The following is a 22447-nucleotide window of genomic DNA, read 5'->3' on the forward strand; positions in this document are numbered from 1 at the left end:
TGATGGAGGATATGTAGTAATAAGGAAGCCTGTCATTGTCAGTACCTCCGTGGTGTTCATTACCGCAGATGCAGTTAGGCTTAAACAGCATCTTACATTAGTTAAAACTTAGTCATCAAGTCAAAACAGCCAAGGCAAAATGTCTGGTAAGAAGTAGCTGAGGTGGGCTAGTCAGTCTACCTATGGAGCTAGAATGTGTACGGATATTTGTTGTTGTCATCGCCAGTGATTTATGAATGTACATATTGGAGACTTGTGTGAGAATTACCCGCTGGATTTCGTGCGGTTCTGTATATATTTGGACATGGATGCTGTATACGTGAATACGCAGCTTTCTTGGATTTGTTACTATTAATGCTTAGTTGGAATAGCCGTCTAGAATTCATGTCGTCTAGACTCTTTACATGAAGAATCTGTCTGGAGATGGACTAGTGGAATATTGTGATGTTTCTTGTTGGATTGTGTAAGGAGGAATAAAGTAGTGATTTATAATCATGAGCTCTGATTCGGAGCTGACTCGGTTTTGGAGTAGAAAGAATGTAAATCGACGGAGTAAAGTTTATGCGTGCACGGACGTCAGGAAAGACAAAATCAAGGAGCTAACAGGTACCGAAATATGGGCTGGTCATGTTTTTATCCGTTGATTGATTGGGGTGGGAGGGGTGGGGTGGGAGGGGGGGGGTATGTCTGTGAGACTGTTCAAGGGTGAAAACAGCTCAGTAGTGTATTTATAAAAAATTTAAAAAACCTCAACTTTACCATCGCTATTTGTTTGTACAAGTAGTTGCAATAGATCAAGTCTACGCTTTGTATTTATTCTTTACACTGTAGGTTATGTAAGTGGGATTTGAGGTATTGCATGGTGAGGTATTACTGATAGTTGATTTGAGGTATTGCATGGTGAGGCATTACTGATAGTTGATTTGAGGTATTGCATGGTGAGGTATTACTGATAGTTGATTTGAGGTAGTGCATGGTGAGGTATTACTGATAGTTGATTTGAGGTATTGCATGGTGAGGTATTACTGATAGTGGATTTGAGGTATTGCATGGTGAGGTATTACTGATAGTGGATTTGAGGTAACAGCAATAGGAGACTTTCCAACGCTAGGTGGCAGCAGACATACCGGGTAAATTTCCATTGTTTACGTAGTTCTGAACATGCGCATAATTCTGAGAACAATGGATTTACCCGGTAAGTCTGCTGCCCTCTATCGTCCCAGAAAGTCTCCCATTGTGTACTTGATAGGTAGAGTATGTTCTTTTGAGAACTTGTCTTACTTGTAGATTATAGCATGACAAGTTCTCAAAAGTTCTCTTACCCCCAAGTAAACATTTTTCTACCACAAACCAAATATATACCTACATATAGGTTATTTAACCAAAACATGTTGAACATTTGGTGGGAGCTAACAATTTCCCTTTTATTTTTGGGGCCAATTTATCAGTTGTTACTACTCAAAAGTAATCAATTGCTGAACATGTACTTATAATTTAGCATTCAGTAGTGTGCAAAGTCAAACAGCCAGAAAATGGGGGGAAAAAAGAAAACTTTTTTCCCTGCAAGTTACATGGACAGTGTATGCAGAGCTTTATTTCACCATGTAATGCTTTATAAGATGCTATGGCACATTATGCACCCAATCAAACCAGGAACACCGGGGCGAACTATACTCCTTTTACATATCACCATGTAATGCTTTATAAGATGCTGTGGCACATTATGCACCCAATCAAACCAGGAACACCGGGGCGAACTATACTCCTTTTACATATCACCATGTAATGCTTTATAAGATGCTGTGGCACATTATGCACCCAATCAAACCAGGAACACCGGGGCGAACTATACTCCTTTTACATATCACCATGTAATGCTTTATAAGATGCTGTGGCACATTATGCACCCAATCAAACCAGGAACACCGGGGCGAACTATACTCCTTTTACATATCACCATGTAATGCTTTATAAGATGCTGTGGCACATTATGCACCCAATCAAACCAGGAACACCGGGGCGAACTATACTCCTTTTACATATCACCATGTAATGCTTTATAAGATGCTGTGGCACATTATGCACCCAATCAAACCAGGAACACCGGGGCGAACTATACTCCTTTTACATATCACCATGTAATGCTTTATAAGATGCTGTGGCACATTATGCACCCGATCAGACCAGGAACACCAGGGCAAACCCATTTTCTTTACGATTAGTGCACTAAGTTCTTTTATGTGCATTATACAACTCCGGACCCACTAGTTTATTTCCCATCTGAAGGACGATAGTGTGTTCAGCGCTTTGATCTTAATGTAAAGGCGCTTTACAAACATTTATTGTATGTATGTATGTCAACTATCAAGAATGCAGTAAACAGATATTTCCAGTGTTGAAGTTTCATAAAATGTTCTGAATGTTGAAACCGGTTTACAATTGTTTTTCTCTTTTTTCCCTTTTACAGAAAAGTTGCTCAACTCAACTGGAAGGGAGCTTAGGAGGGCCCTGTTTTCCTTGAAGCAAATATTTCAGGTACGTATAACTTTCTTTTGAAAAGAAATTTTTATTTTCGCTTTCACTTTAATCTGTCCTTAATATGTAAATTTTGTTATTTTTCATACCTTGTGGTTCTCTTTATATCTTCATTCTCTTTCCCCTGTATTTTTTACCATCTCAACTTAAGAGACTTTTCCAGAGCCTTGCAAGAAAGTGACATCGGGAGAGTACTTAGTTCTGAAAAGGAGTGTCCTGCTTATTAATAATAATGATACCAAACTGAGACATTTATCTGCCGCATAATGGAGGAGCTGCTTTTTAAAACTACAAGAAATTAGCTTTACAAAAATAAAATCTTACTTTTGATCAAGTGCAAATTATATTGATACAATGTAGATAATCAGGACGTTATTATCTTCAGAAAGTCTTGCTGCCACTCCGCTAAATATTGAAATTCCATTACCCTGGGGTGAGTTTGATTTCATCAGCATGATATGAGTCTAATCACAGCTGAGACATGAGTCCACAATGAATCTAACACAGCAGTATGTCGTCGTTGTTGTCAATGGAAAATTCTGGAGCCATTGGGGAGACGTGTCGATTCAAGGAAATCGAAGGAGCCACAGACATTTATTGTGGGTGTATCTTTTACTGGATTCTCTTTTAACCTAAGAGGGATCAGACAAAGTTTAAATATGTTTACGGATGCCCTGAGAGTCGTCCCTCCTCAAAATAACTTAGTCTGTCTTTTTCATTGTGCAATTTAAAATGTAGGCCTGGATCACATCAATGCCATGGCATGGGGGACCTCTGTTGCTCTTTGGCCTTGGTGCCGCTCAGAAGTTTCCCCTAGACTTTGCAATTGTCCAATGGAAGTGCCTTTTATAAAGAAGGAAATTAAATTGCCCTCTCAAAGACCTGACTGCATGCTGGATTTTCTAGTAATTTCCCCTAGTTTGTTTGCTACTGTTGGTTCTACTGTAGGAGCAATAAACATGTTTATATGTTGACACCTTGAGACGATCACTGTCTCAAATTCTCAGCTGATACTGATTTCTTCTTTCCTCCATTTTGTTGTTAGTTCCACAGGGAACTCACAATTCCACAGGGAACTCACAACACTGTTATGTTTGCCACTAAAGGCAATTTCCTCTTTATGTGCCCCTAAATGTTGCGATGACTGTCTTTAACACCAGTCAAGTCAAACATTTGATTTGAAAGGTCAAGTTTACTGCATTACCAATTGAAATTCTCCTCAAAGTCAGTTAAATTGAAATAGCGGACAAAAATACCTCCTGACCTTTTTGGTTTCCGTGACCTTTGAATCGATGGGAAACGTTTGGGTCTATCATTGCTGTAGGTTTCTCCCATTAAACTGAACTTCATCATGTGTGGTGTTTGTGTTTCTCCTCCATCAACATGAGGACCATGGTGGTATAGACAGAGATGAATGGAGACAGCGGGGCTCTGTGTTGTTAACGTCATCATGGCTAATGAGGCGGGTCAAGATGGAGGAGGATGGTCAAGACATAGGGATGAGAGACTTTTAAGTCTTAAAAGACTTTCACCTGATTTCAGACCTCTTTGTGTCTGAATGGTGTTCAAATAAGTATCTGGGTTTTTTTGATATATAGAGGGCATGATATAGAGAGGGCATTCTCTTTATCTACACCTCTTTATTACTGTTCCCAAATGCTCCTTGAATTTTAGCTCTCCAAGGGATCCTAACTTACCTTTGAATTTGGGTCTTTACTTTAGACCTGTTTATCAACAGTGCCTCTCACCCCTGTAAGAAATATGAGGGGGGACCCGGAGTGATAATGTACTTTGACAAGACCAGAATTGAAATGGGTGAAGAAGAGAAAAAATACCTACACCATTTTACATTTAAATTGTTTTAATTTGAAGAAGCACTAAGAGAATATTTATCTCATTTGTTTTATGAGTAAGTATTCTTCAATACTGAACATAATTAGAATTTAAACAAAATACAGGACTGGCGAATTGTACAGTCATGAGCTTACTGGCCTAATACTAAAATCTCTAGCCTCTGGTCCTATGGTAAATTGTAAGCCCTGTGAAATGAACTGGATCAGGACGGGTTCAATTAGTTTTGAAAAAGTATTTTTTTTAAAGGTGTTTTTTAAAAAGAAGGGTTTGCAATGACAAAGGTAGCATTGCATTAACTGAATTGTCTAGGTGATCTGGAGTTGTTACGTCGTTTTATTGGGAGATGATGTTGAAAAGTTAAGGGAGCTAAGAAGAAAAACAACGGCAACAACCTGTCTTATGTTTGTCTCGTGAGACGCTGTAAATTTGAAGAGGATATTAGCGATAGCCTTGTGGCTTACTGTGGCTCTTACATGGACCGGGGCATAATGTAACAAATAGAGCACAAGGAAATGCTGTGTTTGTGTAGGATTGCGTTGAGTAACAGAGGAAGAGTAGGCTGCATTGACAGTTTGCACCAGTCAAACACTCAAGTCAAAAACTCAAGTCAAAAACTTAAGTCAAAAACTCAAGTCAAAAACTCAAGTCAAAAACTTAACAAAGAATGGTGGCTTTTCTCAGCATCCCAGAAAACCCCAATAGCGTACAGGTTTTCTGGAAAGAGGTGGTATAACATCAAAAAGATGAAAGACTTGATCAAACCTTCAAATATACAATTGAAATGATCTAGAGAGTCAGGAGTCTGTAAATGTCTACAAAATAATAATAATGAGTCTTACATAGCGCATGTATCCACCAATAAGGTAATCAATGAGCTTGAGCAAAGACAAATTGTTTAAGACAGGTTTTGAAGTTTTTATGATTTATTAGACCCATTAATATAGCACTTTATAAGGAATTACAAGGTACCACTGCGCATTTAACAGCCACTGGCAGAAAAAATGGGGCAACAACAGTGTCCTTGAAAATGAAAAAAGCTTTGCTTGTTCAAAGTGCGGATGCAATTCCGACAGCTATTAAAAGGAATTTATGCTTTAAAAGCTACTCTGATAAGTTTCCTTAAGTAACTTTTTTTAGCCTTCGAGAAAGACTCTTTGCAGTTTAAGTTGTAATTTCTCAATAGTAATGATTAATTATCTGCGCTTATCTCCTTTCTCTCCTTACTATAGGATGACAAAGACTTGGTACATGAGTTTGTCAGTGCTGATGGACTGGCGTGTCTTATTAAGGTGGGAACAGATGCTGACCAGAACTACCAGAATTACATCCTCAGAGGTGAGGACCATCCCACTCTTGGCCATGTGTCTCTAAATAAAATTTAAAAAAAATCATGAAGATAAAAAATAATAACCACAGGGTATTTAATAGGTTATGAACAGTTTCTTACTTATTCTTGAAACTTTTAGAGTATTTTTGACTGACCTCCTGGATAGAGAGGTAAACACTTGTCACCACACCCTTCCTTTTTTTGTTTTGACGCCGTTGCATCTTAAACTCTTAAAAAGTACTTCATTGTTTTTGTTGTTGCGAGGAGCAATTAGCTCCCATCCTCTCGTTTTGACAAACTTTCCTATAACCAACCTGTGGAAATGTCACCAAATTTGAAGTTCACGTTTTCTTAAAAATACATGTACATAGCATTTTATGTTTCTTTGGATTGTGTCAGTAGAAACAAGTAATAATGATTTAGCGGATTTCAAATTATGCTATGCTCAATATGTGGCAGAGGGAGCCCCCTCCCACCCTCCAAATGACACACTATTTCCTTCTCGTACACCCCTCCTACTCAACTAAAAAGAAAAACCTCTAAAGAATTCACAATGAAGAAACAATGGGGGGGGGAGGGCGGGGGCCAACATGTGCTTAAATACCTTTACCAGTATTTCAGAAGGAAATATTTCTGTGGCAGTTTGGCACCTTTAAAATCAGTGAGTTTTCATTTTTGTTCTTATAATTAGGTGATGTTTGCCGTAGCAACTTATAAATCTCTTTGGAGTAGTGTTGGTTCTGAAAAGAATCGGTGGTTGACAACTTGCGTTTCGATCAGTATGCTCTGATCGTCTTCAAGGTGCTACCACAAACCTCACCTAATTATACTCCCACCATTGAAAGTTTCTTCAAATCTTACTTTGTTGTTGCACTTACCAATTCTTTACTAATGTCTTGAATTCTGTTTTTGTTTTGTTTGCCAGCTCTTGGTCAGATCATGCTGTATGTGGATGGAATGAATGGAGTTATTGAACACACTGACACCGTACAATGGCTCTATTCATTGTTATCATCAAAGGTACATAACTTAAGTCTTGGTCCCAGACCGATCCAATAAGCACGGACCCGCTATATCAAAATGTCCATCAATACTCCCATGTGGGTAGTGATCCACTTGCCAATGCCAATTAAGACGCCTGAGGACCAGTCAAAATTCCAGCTGGCTAGTTAAATTTTGAAAAGCATCCCTAATTTTTGAGAAGTACATGTAGTATTGGCAAGTAAAAAGCTGGGAACTAGTGACATGTAACAAGTAGTATCTGGTCATGCTGGCTAGTCACTGAAACAGTTAAAGACAAACCCTGCTCTTGCTCTGCACCGTGCCACACACACAAGACATGAAGCAGCAATCCAAATGTAGGTTCTAGTATGAACTAGCATGAACTGGTCATGCTGGCTAGTCACTGAAACAGTTAAAGACAAACCCTGCTCTTGCTCTGCCCCGTGCCACACACACAAGACATGAAGCAGCAATCCAAATGTAGGTTCTTGTATGAACTAGCATGAACTGGTCATGCTGGCTAGTCACTGAAACAGTTAAAGACAAACCCTGCTCTTGCTCTGCACCGTGCCACACACACAAGACATGAAGCAGCAATCCAAATGTAGGTTCTAGTATGAACTAGCATGAACTGGTCATGCTGGCTAGTCACTGAAACAGTTAAAGACAAACCCTGCTCTTGCTCTGCCCCGTGCCACACACACAAGACATGAAGCAGCAATCCAAATGTAGGTTCTTGTATGAACTAGCATGAACTGGTCATGCTGGCTAGTCACTGAAACAGTTAAAGACAAACCCTGCTCTTGCTCTGCCCCGTGCCACACACACAAGACATGAAGCAGCAATCCAAAAGTAGGTTCTAGTATGAAATAGCATGAACTGGTCATGCTGGCTAGTCACTGAAACAGTTAAAGACAAACCCTGCTCTTGCTCTGCCCCGTGCCACACACACAAGACATGAAGCAGCAATCCAAATGTAGGTTCTAGTATGAACTAGCATGAACTGGTCATGCTGGCTAGTCACTGAAACAGTTAAAGACAAACCCTGCTCTTGCTCTGCCCCGTGCCACACACACAAGACATGAAGCAGCAATCCAAATGTAGGTTCTAGTATGAACTAGCATGAACTGGTCATGCTGGCTAGTCACTGAAACAGTTAAAGACAAACCCTGCTCTTGCTCTGCCCCGTGCCACACACACAAGACATGAAGCAGCAATCCAAATGTAGGTTCTTGTATGAACTAGCATGAACTGGTCATGCTGGCTAGTCACTGAAACAGTTAAAGACAAACCCTGCTCTTGCTCTGCCCCATGCCACACACACAAGACATGAAGCAGCAATCCAAATGTAGGTTCTAGTATGAACTAGCATGAACTGGTCATGCTGGCTAGTCACTGAAACAGTTAAAGACAAACCCTGCTCTTGCTCTGCCCCGTGCCACACACACAAGACATGAAGCAGCAATCCAAAAGTAGGTTCTAGTATGAACTAGCATGAACTGGTCATGCTGGCTAGTCACTGAAACAGTTAAAGACAAACCCTGCTCTTGCTCTGCACCGTGCCACACACACAAGACATGAAGCAGCAATCCAAAAGTAGGTTCTAGTATGAACTAGCATGAACTGGTCATGCTGGCTAGTCACTGAAACAGTTAAAGACAAACCCTGCTCTTGCTCTGCCCCGTGCCACACACACAAGACATGAAGCAGCAATCCAAATGTAGGTTCTAGTATGAACTAGCATGAACTGGTCATGCTGGCTAGTCACTGAAACAGTTAAAGACAAACCCTGCTCTTGCTCTGCACCGTGCCACACACACAAGACATGAAGCAGCAATCCAAATGTAGGTTCTAGTATGAAATAGCATGAACTGGTCATGCTGGCTAGTCACTGAAACAGTTAAAGACAAACCCTGCTCTTGCTCTGCCCCGTGCCACACACACAAGACATGAAGCAGCAATCCAAATGTAGGTTCTAGTATGAACTAGCATGAACTGGTCATGCTGGCTAGTCACTGAAACAGTTAAAGACAAACCCTGCTCTTGCTCTGCCCCGTGCCACACACACAAGACATGAAGCAGCAATCCAAATGTAGGTTCTAGTATGAACTAGCATGAACTGGTCATGCTGGCTAGTCACTGAAACAGTTAAAGACAAACCCTGCTCTTGCTCTGCACCGTGCCACACACACAAGACATGAAGCAGCAATCCAAAAGTAGGTTCTAGTATGAAATAGCATGAACTGGTCATGCTGGCTAGTCACTGAAACAGTTAAAGACAAACCCTGCTCTTGCTCTGCACCGTGCCACACACACAAGACATGAAGCAGCAATCCAAATGTAGGTTCTAGTATGAAATAGCATGAACTGGTCATGCTGGCTAGTCACTGAAACAGTTAAAGACAAACCCTGCTCTTGCTCTGCCCCGTGCCACACACACAAGACATGAAGCAGCAATCCAAATGTAGGTTCTAGTATGAACTAGCATGAACTGGTCATGCTGGCTAGTCACTGAAACAGTTAAAGACAAACCCTGCTCTTGCTCTGCACCGTGCCACACACACAAGACATGAAGCAGCAATCCAAATGTAGGTTCTAGTATGAAATAGCATGAACTGGTCATGCTGGCTAGTCACTGAAACAGTTGAAGACAAACCCTGCTCTTGCTCTGCCCCGTGCCACACACACAAGACATGAAGCAGCAATCCAAATGTAGGTTCTAGTATGAACTAGCATGAACTGGTCATGCTGGCTAGTCACTGAAACAGTTAAAGACAAACCCTGCTCTTGCTCTGCACCGTGCCACACACACAAGACATGAAGCAGCAATCCAAATGTAGGTTCTAGTATGAACTAGCATGAACTGGTCATGCTGGCTAGTCACTGAAACAGTTAAAGACAAACCCTGCTCTTGCTCTGCCCCGTGCCACACACACAAGACATGAAGCAGCAATCCAAATGTAGGTTCTAGTATGAACTAGCATGAACTGGTCATGCTGGCTAGTCACTGAAACAGTTAAAGACAAACCCTGCTCTTGCTCTGCCCCATGCCACACACACAAGACATGAAGCAGCAATCCAAATGTAGGTTCTTGTATGAACTAGCATGAACTGGTCATGCTGGCTAGTCACTGAAACAGTTAAAGACAAACCCTGCTCTTGCTCTGCCCCGTGCCACACACACAAGACATGAAGCAGCAATCCAAATGTAGGTTCTAGTATGAACTAGCATGAACTGGTCATGCTGGCTAGTCACTGAAACAGTTAAAGACAAACCCTGCTCTTGCTCTGCCCCATGCCACACACACAAGACATGAAGCAGCAATCCAAAAGTAGGTTCTAGTATGAACTAGCATGAACTGGTCATGCTGGCTAGTCACTGAAACAGTTAAAGACAAACCCTGCTCTTGCTCTGCCCCATGCCACACACACAAGACATGAAGCAGCAATCCAAAAGTAGGTTCTAGTATGAACTAGCATGAACTGGTCATGCTGGCTAGTCACTGAAACAGTTAAAGACAAACCCTGCTCTTGCTCTGCCCCGTGCCACACACACAAGACATGAAGCAGCAATCCAAATGTAGGTTCTAGTATGAACTAGCATGAACTGGTCATGCTGGCTAGTCACTGAAACAGTTAAAGACAAACCCTGCTCTTGCTCTGCCCCATGCCACACACACAAGACATGAAGCAGCAATCCAAATGTAGGTTCTAGTATGAACTAGCATGAACTGGTTATGCTGGCTAGTCACTGAAACAGTTAAAGACAAACCCTGCTCTTGCTCTGCCCCATGCCACACACACAAGACATGAAGCAGCAATCCAAATGTAGGTTCTAGTATGAAATAGCATGAACTGGTCATGCTGGCTAGTCACTGAAACAGTTAAAGACAAACCCTGCTCTTGCTCTGCCCCGTGCCACACACACAAGACATGAAGCAGCAATCCAAATGTAGGTTCTAGTATGAACTAGCATGAACTGGTCATGCTGGCTAGTCACTGAAACAGTTAAAGACAAACCCTGCTCTTGCTCTGCCCCGTGCCACACACACAAGACATGAAGCAGCAATCCAAAAGTAGGTTCTAGTATGAACTTCATCATCAGTACAAGCTTTTAGACTTGTCAAACAATGATGTTTTTACCAATCCTGTATGATACCTTTAAAACAACCTCTTAGTTAGTAACAAATGTGTTACCTAATTTACACCGATATGCCTCTATCCACCGGGAAAGCTCGTAGGTCAAGTGGTAAGACATCTATCTGCTTTAGCAATGTGTCAGGGGGTTTGAATCCCACCCGAGTGATTTGCCTGTGGGTTTTACCCCCCACTGAACTCAGGAAAGTACTGAGTATACCATGTTTACAGTGCTTAATCCAGATTGCCGTCAGGGTTAAACAGAATATACTCTTTATCCTTAATGCACAATTTAACATTTATCAAATTCAGTGCAGTTTTGCAGATCATAGCTGAATGCATTTTTAGTGATATGTTTTCTAATTTCATAACTCTGTTTTACTTTGGTTTGTTGCAGTATCGGCTGGTGGTGAAAACCTCGTTGAAACTGCTCCTAGTCTTTGTTGAATACTCAGAATCAAATGCTACAGTTCTGTATCAGGCAACGTGTGTAGTCGATAAAGAACAAGGTAACTTATCAACACAGTCTTAATAAAGTCTCCTGACCATGACTAGAGCAAGCTAGTTGCGCCCAATTAAGAACTCACTCCTCGGCAGAGAAATCCCCTCGATCCACCTTAGCTAAAGTAGTAGTCCCGACTGCTTCCTTGCGTTCCAGCTGGGTAGTAGTTAATAAGTAGGATGGTTCTTTTTGGAACTGAAAAGTCTCCCAAATTCCAAAAAATCTACTCCGCTGTAGTAATATATATATAAAGCAAGACAAGTTCTTATAAGAACATAATTTACCGAGCAAGTAGATGTACACATGGTGTTATGGCAAACCAAATATACATTGATACCTCACTATGTAATGCCTGAAATCCCATATGAGGATAATCTAGTTTTAACCCCTACTCTCTGTCGATTTCACCAAACTCTTCTTAACTTAGGATTAATCTTAGGACTTAGGACGGGTTCAGTTCCGTATCCAAATACGTAGGACGCATTGAACAGGTCCTAAGTTAGGGTAGGACGAGTTACTCGAGTTAGGATTAATCCTAGCGTTACTTGAAATCGGCTGCAGGACTGTGATCAGAAAGTTATATCTCCTTGCCAGAGGATAGTGAACAACGGGCATTGTAATTAGTCACTTTTAGTGATCGTAGCAAAGCACCTTACACGGTTACACTGTTCATTGGGCCTTTCAGCATTCCTAAAACCAGTTCCTTTGGACTATAGCATCGGCAGGCAAATTGGTACATATATTATTTGTAATATTATTATTTTTCAGGGAAGCAAACATGGAGCAATGTGATGAATCTCTTGAAGGATGAGGGACAAGATTCTGAAATTTTGGTCTACACCATGTCCCTTATTAATAAGGTAAGACATTCTAGATTCTGAAATCTTGGTCTACACCATGTCCCTTATTAATAAGGTAAGTCATTTTCCGTAGATTGCAGTACATTGGAGTACGTTCCATCCATGGTCCTACATTTTAAAGCCACAGTGGGTGGTTGGGTTGGCGTAGTGGTATCTTTCCTCGCCTTCCACCTCTAAGACCCTGGTTCCATTCATGATGGAGTCACTATGTGGATTGGGTTTTCAGTCTCTTCCTGACTGTCAGTAGTGGTATCTTTCCTCGCCTTCCACCTCTAAGACCCTGGTTCCATTCATGATGGAGTCACTATGTGGATTGGGTTTTCAGTCTCTTCCTGACTGTCAGTAGTGGTATCTTTCCTTGCCTTCCACCTCTAAGACCCTGGTTCCATTCATGATGGAGTCACTATGTGGATTGGGTTTTCAGTCTCTTCCTGACTGTCAGTAGTGGTATCTTTCCTTGCCTTCCACCTCTAAGACCCTGGTTCCATTCATGATGGAGTCACTTCCTGACTGCATGGGTTTTCCCTGGAATAATTCTCAGGGGTTAACCTGCCACATCTGATACTGAGACTTGTTCTGTTTTCTTGGCTAGTATAATGATTGAGAAGTTCCAAGATAAAAGGGTTTTTCAAATCCTCGATGAATAATTATTGGTTTCCTATTTGTTTGTCAGACCTTGAATGCAATACCTGATCAGGATACCTTCTATGACATCACAGACTCCCTGGAACAAGAAGGAATCGAGGAGACTACCAAGCAGTTGATGAGTGGCAAGGGGACTGATTTAGATCTGGTGGAACAGTTCAAGTTGTATGAGGTAGGAGTCTAGCCACCAGACATTAAGTTAAACATCCAACTACCATACTTACACAGCCAAATTCATTGTATTTAAATGTATTTAAAGGCAGTGGACACTCTTGGTAATTACGCAAAATAATTGTTAGCATTAAAAACTTACTTTGTAACAAGTAATGGGGAGAGGTTGATAGTATAAAACATTGTGAGAAACGGCTCCCTCTGAAATAATGTAGTTTTCGAGAAAGAAGTAATTTTCCACGAATTTGATTTCAAGACCTCAGAATTAGATTTTGAGGTCCCGAAATCAAGCATCTGAAAGCACAAAACTTTGTGTGACAAGGGTGTTTTTTCTTCCATTATTATCTCGCAATTTTGACGACCAATTGAGCTCAAATTTTCACAGGTTTATAATTTTATGCATATGTTGAGGTACACCAAGTGAGAAGACTGGTCTTTGACAATTACCAATAGTGTCCATTGTCTTTATTTTAGGAAAAATATAGAGCAACAAAAGAAATGACATACTGGGGAATTATTTTGATCGTATCCCATCTTTTTATCCTAGCTCTAGTCCTGCACAAAGCTACTCTCCTTAAAAGACCCCCCCCCCAAAAAAAAAAAAAAAAATGCAACTTTTCCCTCTCCTGCAATTTCCTAAGTTTCAAATTCCTCTTACAAAAAGAAAGAAAGAAAGGGTAAATACACAAATTTATTTAAAAAAAATGATCTGACCAAAGCAGAGTCTTCTCAATGCTACATGACAACACAACCACACGAACAAGTATTTGAACAAATATCAAACCTGCATCACACAGGTCAAAAGCAATATGAACTTTCAAAATAAAAAGATTTAAAAATTAATAATTACCACTTTAAACAATAATAATACAAAAATTTACGACAGCATGCTGATTTTCCAGTAGATAAACGAACCATATGGTTTATATTTAGAACCCAATCTCTCTCGGGCCTTGTGCTAGTTTTTAAGTAGACAGAATGAGTCATTCTTGTCTGATAAACCCAAAAAAAGAAACGGGCAACACGAGCAGGTTCATCCATTTCTCTGTTGGATTGAATGATTAGTCAGAAAGGGTTTTAGCCTGGATTTAGTAGAAAGTGTCAAAATTTGCTGCCAATTCAAAAAAATGGGTGTCTAAATTGTTCACTTACAACACATTAAATGACAGGAAAAAACAGGGAGTGTAAACTTTAAACAATGTGTCCAAAAGATACTCAGACACCCCTCTGGATAACACTATGAGTCAGTGATGTCTAGTGGTGTTTATAACTGCGCATTAAATCATGTCACATTTTCAGGAATGAGCAATTTCAGCTGTCTTATTTCAGCCTGCTGAAAAATAAAGCCCTGAATTTTGTCTAGCCTGTTTTCCATCTAATCCTTTCTATAAATGTGTATGTAGTTAAATACAGATTATGCTCACATTAAAGATAGAGTACAGGGTTAGTAATATTAATGGACAAATATTACAAATTCCAGTCTGGAATTGATAGAAAAGTACACGCAAGCAGCAATTATCCAAGGACCATCATTTTCTAACGATGCGCCACTGCTTCAAGTCAATTGGTCAAGCTTTCAGTACATACAATCGTGCTGTCATGCTGTGTTTATAAGAGAAAACATGATATTAAAAATGGGTAGACAACATACACTTCCTTTAAAGAAGGGCAGTTTTTAGTTCTAGTTTGATTTCTTTAAATGATGGACTGGTGAAAGCACAACGTACCACTGCTTCAAATCAATTTGTCAAGCTTTCAGTACATCCAACCCTGCTGCCGTGTTGTGTTTATAAGAGAAGTTTGAAATCGTGATTTAAAAAATGGATAGACAACACTCTTATCTAAAGTATATAATCTCTTTAAGGAGGGCCGTTTATAGTTGTCATTGTATTTCTTTAAATGAAGGACTGGTGAAAGCACATTGCGCCACTGCTTCAAATCAATTTGTCAAGCTTTCAGTACATCCAACCCTGCTGTGTTTATAAGAGGAGCTTCTAGGATAGCAAATAGAGTTGTAACTTGAGGTAAACCCATTAGTGGCAATGTCCTTAACCAGCAGGATCCATGAGACGTTGGTGAAGACTTAAGATGCACTTACTTTGAAAGGTCTTGTGACATTTCATTAGGGGTGTACAAGTCCAGATATTTCTCTTAGTGATTCTTATTAGGATGTTAGTATGGAGAAGCAGTTTGCACTGGAATGGCTAATGATGATTTATAGATTGATCCTTGGGCTCTAATAAGTTCAAGAATATCTCCATTAGACCTTAGGACTATTACGTGTGGTGGCCTCCGAGTGGATAAAAGCACCGAACTCAAGCTGTGGTGTTTCTGATCAGTAGAGTGTTGGTTCGAGTCCAGGTCAATACACTTGTGTCCTTAAGCAAGACACTAGACCACAATTATTTGGACGAAGATTGGAATGACTGACCCATTGATAAGAATATTTAGTCCTTTTGAATCCTTCATTCTAGCAAAGAGGATATAGAAAGACTTGGAAGGATAAGGGTTAATTATCCTTGTATTGGTTGGCAAGGTGATGCTGCAAACCAAGCCAGAAACATGGAGGAAAATCTCTTCTATTAATAAAGTGATTATGGTCAATGGCTCGGAACTGAACCCACACTCTTCAGTTCTGGTAACACAAGCATTTGAGTTTGGTGAGCCAGGGCCCGATTTCTCAAAAAAATAAAATTGATGTTAACTGCAAACCACTATTTATTACTAAGCAAAGTGTAATATCACAACACACATCACAATGGCAATACTGGCAACTCATCTTAAGATCAATCTTAGTGCTTTGTAAGATCAACCCCTAACACTCAGTCACTGGATTGTTAAAAGTCTGGATAACAGAACCCTTAAATGGACCCTGCTATAAAAAAATGTCTTTCTTCCTCCTGTGCATCCAGTACTCCCTGAAGAAAGAGGATGGTGACATTGATATTCCCGTAGAACGCAAACATAATCTCAGGAAACACCGTCGTAGTGCCGAGACGGCCGATCGAAAGAGTCTACGGAGATCCTTGAAGCCGACGGCTGAGTATGGAGGAGATCGGAGGGAGTTAAGGAGATCATTGGATCTTGGGAAGGAACTGACTCCTCAGGATGCAGATAGGGTCCATGATTCCAACAGGAGACGGGATAATAGGTATGTCATCAAATGTTTTTCAAAATAAGGGTGGGTGGTTTGGTGAATGGGTACCTTTGAGGGTAGAGATGGTTCTTGTGGTTTGTTAAGGTTTGTGGGCTTTGGCAGCACAGGCTGTATACTCCCCAAGGAGCTGAGATGGTTCCTTATTTATCTTTACCGGTCCAGGAGGAGTCGCCCAAGAGTTTCCATCGACAACTCGTCTCTCTCCTCTGAAATGACCGTTAAGGAGCAGTTGGAAGAGAGGAAGGCAAGGTTAAGGGTTCCAGATAGAGACGGATCTAGCAGGGAGGATACGTCGGCTGGAACCACTGATTTTAGCGCCTCAGAAAACAGCAGTAGTAAGTTTTGTTTTTTTTTTCTTCATGATTTTGTGTGAGGAGTCAAGGACCGTACCAGCAATGCACTTCTTAAATTCTCTGTGTTTAAGTTCTGAAAATGTACTGTGACTTAATGGAATTCATTTTACGTTAAATCTTGTAAGTTTTATTTCAGAAATACTTCTTGAATTGAGGTAAGGGGTATTGTTTTGTTTTTTTCTTTTTGGGGAAGGGCCTGTCACATAACTTTGTGTAAAGTTTATTTGTTTCCTGTTTTGCAGTGTTGACAATCAGAAAAGTTGGCTCTGACGAAACAACATGTAAAATCAAAAAAATGGTTTCCCTTTTTTTACCCATATTGGTTGACTTTAGCTGCAAATAATCGTTAACAAAATAAAAACCAATAATGACCTTTTTCCTACGTAGCCAAAATCCCATGGAGGCGAGGAAGAATACGTCAGGCATCAGCACCGGGGGATATAATCGCAAAGGCAATACCCCAACCCAACGAGTTAAGGCCAGTACCAGCCAGTGAGTTGAGGCATGGCTAAACCCCCCCCCCCCTATGGCTGCTTTACCCAATGAGCGCTAAATCTCCCCTCTTTCTTTTCTGCTTATCATGGTACCCATAGTAACAGGTCTCCTCTACAGGGATTTTTAATGTTGGAAAATACAATTCGTTCCTAAACTGATCAGAAAGTTCTGCCTCCAATTGGAACACCTGGGCCCAATATCATAGTGCTGCTATCCATAAGTACGCAAAAAGGCGTGCTAACATTCTAGATTATTTTACGTGCAGAACCTACCCTGATAACAAAAAGTGTGTCAAAGCTAATGGAAAATCATTGAAAAGTTTCAGTTGGAACACTGGTTCCTTAAAAAAAAATTATTTGAACCTTTAAGAGAGTTTCTATACATTTTCCCTTCTTTAAATGACAAATGCCAATAAAAACAATATTGGAAGGTTTGATCGATTGATCAATATTGTCCCACACTCAAGGTTTTAAAAGTTTCCCACATGTTTTCGCAAGTTTCCAGTCATTTCCATAAGAAATTTTGGAAGCACCATTTCCATCAGTTTTCCTCAACTTATCCTGGAAGAATCTAAAGCTTGCACAGCACCCTCAAAGAAACAACCGATGCCTTCCCTACTTCTCTGCCTGATTTAACATTCCCCCCTGCGTGTGCGGCTTGCTTGAATGTTATAAATCATTTCTTCTTCATTTACAGGCGATCCTCATTGCATTTTAACAATTAATTCTCTACATGTTGACCATGTTCCATAGAGCTACAGCTCTGTAGAGTGCAAGCTCATAAGAGATGCAGTGATGCAGTGATGTGCCAATAATGCAAGCATTAGGATGTGTTTATTGGATATATTTTTTATTTATTTTAAAAACCTTTCGCTTGGGTGGTCTTATGGCTGCATGTTTTTTTTTGGTGACTTTGATAGTCTTATTAAACTTTCATTTCATGTATACATGTATATTGGTCATGAGCTTAAAGAGTTAATATCAGCAAGGCAGCTTTATGGAATATCGCTCTAGCCGGAAAGAAGATTGTATTGTTGTAACCATGACATGTACTTGCCTGGAATTCAGGCTCATGATGAAGGATCAAGGTATATTTACCCTTGGGGGGGGGGGGGAAAGGGCATTTCAATTAGAGATATTGATATCATGTGAGCTGTTCAAGATGACATCCCGAATCCAGACCAGGCCAACCAGGGTTCATGGCTTCTGAAAATTCCAATTTCCCTCTAAAGTTTATTGAAAGCAACACTTATATTTTAATTGACCTATTGAATATAGATGTATATCACAGCGGCTGGAAATATTGTTTTTAAAAACACATTTTATTTGCCAAGTTGGAAGTGAGCAGGGTCCAGTTTTATAAAGCTGTTTAGATGAAAATGAGCGAGGCAAATTTGTTTGCTGAGCAAGAAATGAGCTAGGCATCAGTTGCAACAGTATAAACTTGATGGAAGCTTGATGTTCATCTCTTTAAAATGTTGGTGATGAGATGCTGGGTGCTTGTTTCTGTTTAAAGATGTAAACTTTTATATCATATTTCTCAGGAAGATTAAGTTGGCTTTATGATGGAGAGGTGTGGAGATCTTTTTAAGAGCTGAGGGATTTTTGTGGATGTTTGTGATTTTGTTTTCTTCCTATGGATGTGTTTAGGATTTTCTAATACAGACTTAACCCTTTTGTATGATTTAATATTGGTTCTGCTCACTTTATTCCATTCACATTTTCCACATGAAGATCTCATTGTTCCATTGTGAATATACTGGTGTAGTCAGCGCTTACTGCTATCACCTTCTGACGTTTGGCACTTCATCCCAGTTACTTTAGCTTTGAAAAATTAATACAGTCATATTTCAACCCCACTGTCATCGTTGTGAAGAGCATCCTTTAAAGGCAGAGAATACACTTTTAATGACAGTAAAATCTTTATTTTGTGAGGAGCAATTGAGCTGTAGATAGTATCAAACATTGTGAGAATTGGCTCCCTTTGAAGTAGTAGAGGTCTCCCTTTAAAGTAGTAGAGTTTAAGAGGAAGAGGTAATTTTCACTACCAAAGTTTAAGGCATCTGCAAGCACCTAATTTTACAAATATCTTTTCTTTCAATAATCTTTTGCAACTTTGATGACCAATAGAGTCCAACTTTTCACAGGTGTTTTATTTTATGCATATGTGGAATACACCGAGTGAGGAAACCGCTCTTAGACAACTAACTAAAAGTATACCCTGCCTTTAAAATTGAGTGTCTCAAAGTATGTTATTAATAATTCTGCATCAGAGGAGGAAAATCGTCTGGATCGATTAACATATCTAGACCACCCGGTAACATCTCACAAAGACAGACGATGGTTGTCTAGCAACCAAGTGATGATCTCAACACTTCGGCCGTCTGCTTTATAATATACTTCCTATCTTTCTTGTGATTTCTTTCTGTGCTCTCTTTTAGACAGAGTTGAACAATCTCGCCTAATATAGTCACACTTCCATTCTGAAGGATTGAAGATTGAAATGGGGACAGTCCAAAGAAGCCGCTGTCATTTTTAAAGGGGGTCGTTGACAATTAATTTGGAAGAGTCAACACTCTCAATCGTCTAGGTTTTTTTCTTTCCAAAACGCCTGAAAACCTTATTCGAAAGAGAGTTATTTTCGTTTGGATGATGCATTGTGTTGATGTTTACTTTTAAAGATGCTGTTGATATGATTGAGGATTTCTTAGCGATAATAGCATTTCAGATTAATTATTGCTTCATGAAATTGCACTTCTAACCATCATTGTATAGAAGTTGAGCTTTATAAATAAACCCAACCAAGCTGTCAGTTTCTTTGATTTTCAAAGCGAATACAAGATTGTTGCTCCCAGATTAATTCACTCTGTGCCAGTGTTTCTCAATTTCCCATTATAGAGTTTTAATTCCACTTGGTGTTTCCAACATGTTCGATGTGACAAGAGCGAATGCAGGATTCTGTATTTCTCCCGCCATGCGTGAAATATCATTTTCCTCGCTGCGTCTGTCTTAACACTGGACGGGTCTTCAGAACAATCGGCAAGTCATATTGCCTTACGCTACCGCTCCGTCACATTTAACACCTCTGAAATGTCACAGACTAAGTAAACATCAGAGCAGATGGTGCTGATCCAGAATCTCGCTCCCTTCCATTAAAAAAATGCGTTGATTTCAATTCATGAGGTTCAACTTGCTATCGGAGAGAAGAAAAGAAAGGACAGGGGGTGTCTTGCAATGTTGTGATGGTGGTTTGAGTCACAGTGTGTTGATAGCTGCACTGGATAAACATTGACTGGCACGGAGTTAAGTCATCACTACGGTGTATTTCATCGGATGACATTCTCCAGGCTTTCTTAAGTGGATGTTGGTCGGGGCGTTTGCAATGCGCCAACGTATTGGGATTAGACATTTTTAATCACTGCCATTTTTAGAAAAGGTTTAGTCCCAGCGCTTGTTAATCTCGTAAGGTATAGAGCTGAGGATGCAAAGGCTTAAGAACAACTCATCCATCTTTAAGATTCTGACAGGTCGACCAGGGTGGCCTGACATCTCCCCTTGCCAGATTTGGTGAACAATGACATGGAAGGTCTTGAAGGATATACATGTAAACTGTGCGAATAAGATGATGAATCTTTGACAGGATGCTGGTGTGATCGATGGAGCTTACTGCCAGGCAAACAGTTGCTTTAGATTTGCCATTGTGGAAGTGGATAGATTTCTATGAATACTGACGGAAAGGAGACAATTTTGTTGTGAACAATTTTAAAAGAACGAAAAATTACGACAGGGTGAACAAGATTTTGAATCTTTGATTGGATGTCCGTGTGACAGATGCTAACAAATGCTCTGGATTTGTTGACTTGGAAATGAATAGTGTTCTATGAAAATTTACGGAAATGTTTGTCTTCAAAGAATGAAATGGGTTAGAATCTTGTGATTTGTAACCAGTTCGATCACACAGCCTTGGAATATAATATTCCTAAAAATGAGGAGAACCTTGTTTCAGCTTGGCCTGGCATATCATTCAGTTGCAGCTAAATTTGGTTTTAGCATAAGCATGTAGAGATCATGGTGTGGCTTATAACTTATCCGTTAGCTCCAGCGAATCATAACTCAGGTGGATTACAGAATGATGACACATACCTACCCTCGATGATGCTAGCATGACCCTTGAACCCTGACCCTTCCAATCCTATTAACAAGATTGAAAAAACAAAAAAACTCGGATTCAAATTTTTGTGCGGAGAATGATACCCTGCATGACTTGTGAAGTAAGCTCTGGATGGATTTAGCAGAGACAGCGTACATTTAGGTGTGTGATAGTAATTCAAGGCGTCCTAACCGCATGTTACCTTGGCAGCATTTTGAGCATCCTTTACTGTGCTCTGACGCTTCTTCCGAACTCCTTTCCCCCTGTAACTTCAAGACAAGCCAGAGAGCAGCCAGGGTGCCGGGGAACTACAGCAGGTCTTAGCTGAGAGGCGGAGAAGACGCCGAGAGATGAGGCAGGAGAAAGAGGTTGAAGATGCTCCTACTGTTGAGGGATGGGTGTCCCAGGCGGGGAAGGCAAATCAAGAAGAAATATCATTAAAAGCAAAACTGCGGCCCGTCTCGGCGAAGCTAAGTAAGCAAGCCGTCTTACAATTTGTATACAGTGTGTACAGTTTCTACTTTTGTTTTTTTCAATCAGATAAAGCACTAATGGATTCCTAATTTCTTGTTTTGCAGCCTTGTTTATTTTCTTATGAAGAATAAATATCAATAAACAGGTTGGATATTTTTCAAGGGAGTTGTGACATGTACACAGACCTGAATATGCATAATGTATTTTATTTTAAGTAATACATCTTGACAAGCAGAAGTACTGGGTTTTCACATTGGAAATTGTTGCACATAAAATTAATACATCTTGACAAGCAGAAGTACTGGGTTTTCACATTTGAAATTGTTGCACATAAAATTAATACATTTTGATGCATTTTATATACTATTTTCAGCATGAAATTCTTCACAATGACCTGATGTTATTGCCAATTGACCTTGGCACAGGGTCGTATCCTTAATATGACCTTTTGTTGTGAATTGACCTTTTTTCCTGACAAAGCTACTGTGCATATTGTTCCATTTTATTTGTGTTCTTATTGATGATGAATTTAAATGATTTTATCCACATTTCTTCTTGCACATCATTCTAAAAAATAAAAACACAAAATCTATTTACGTCAAAGGAAACACGCCGGATGAAGAACCAGCACAACCAAAGAATCCTCCCAAAAAAGGAAGTGGCTTCGCGTCCCTCATGTCAAAGTTCAGCAGCGGAAACGACAAACAGAAAGTGCCCTCGGAGGGTTTAGATCAAGCGGGAGGTAGGAGGATGTGTATTGCATGATGGGAAATAACAGACAACGCA

The 22447-nt window shown here is 40.1% G+C and overlaps 1 protein-coding gene across 14 annotated transcripts in view; it reads left to right on the plus strand.

The window, feature by feature from the left end:
* The window catches only part of LOC117289706 (FH1/FH2 domain-containing protein 3-like), a 99851-nt gene that overhangs the window by 24728 nt on the left and 52676 nt on the right, over nucleotides 1-22447 (plus strand). For 12 of the 14 annotated variants that reach the window (XM_033770945.1, XM_033770952.1, XM_033770946.1 and 9 more), the window contains exons 4-14: nucleotides 2468-2535; nucleotides 5619-5724; nucleotides 6642-6736; nucleotides 11253-11364; nucleotides 12126-12217; nucleotides 12891-13034; nucleotides 15946-16184; nucleotides 16353-16525; nucleotides 16931-17035; nucleotides 21464-21661; nucleotides 22266-22403. In XM_033770945.1, coding sequence (XP_033626836.1) covers nucleotides 2468-2535; nucleotides 5619-5724; nucleotides 6642-6736; nucleotides 11253-11364; nucleotides 12126-12217; nucleotides 12891-13034; nucleotides 15946-16184; nucleotides 16353-16525; nucleotides 16931-17035; nucleotides 21464-21661; nucleotides 22266-22403 — 1470 coding nt within the window. Of the gene's footprint in view, nucleotides 1-2467; nucleotides 2536-5618; nucleotides 5725-6641; nucleotides 6737-11252; nucleotides 11365-12125; nucleotides 12218-12248; nucleotides 12273-12890; nucleotides 13035-15945; nucleotides 16185-16352; nucleotides 16526-16930; nucleotides 17036-21463; nucleotides 21662-22265; nucleotides 22404-22447 lie in introns of those variants that run through there. The other 2 variants (XM_033770957.1, XM_033770959.1) reach the window with 2 other exon arrangements.

The sequence above is a fragment of the Asterias rubens genome, chromosome 4 (assembly GCF_902459465.1).
Source record: "Asterias rubens chromosome 4, eAstRub1.3, whole genome shotgun sequence".
NCBI classification, from domain to species: Eukaryota; Metazoa; Echinodermata; class Asteroidea; order Forcipulatida; family Asteriidae; genus Asterias; species Asterias rubens.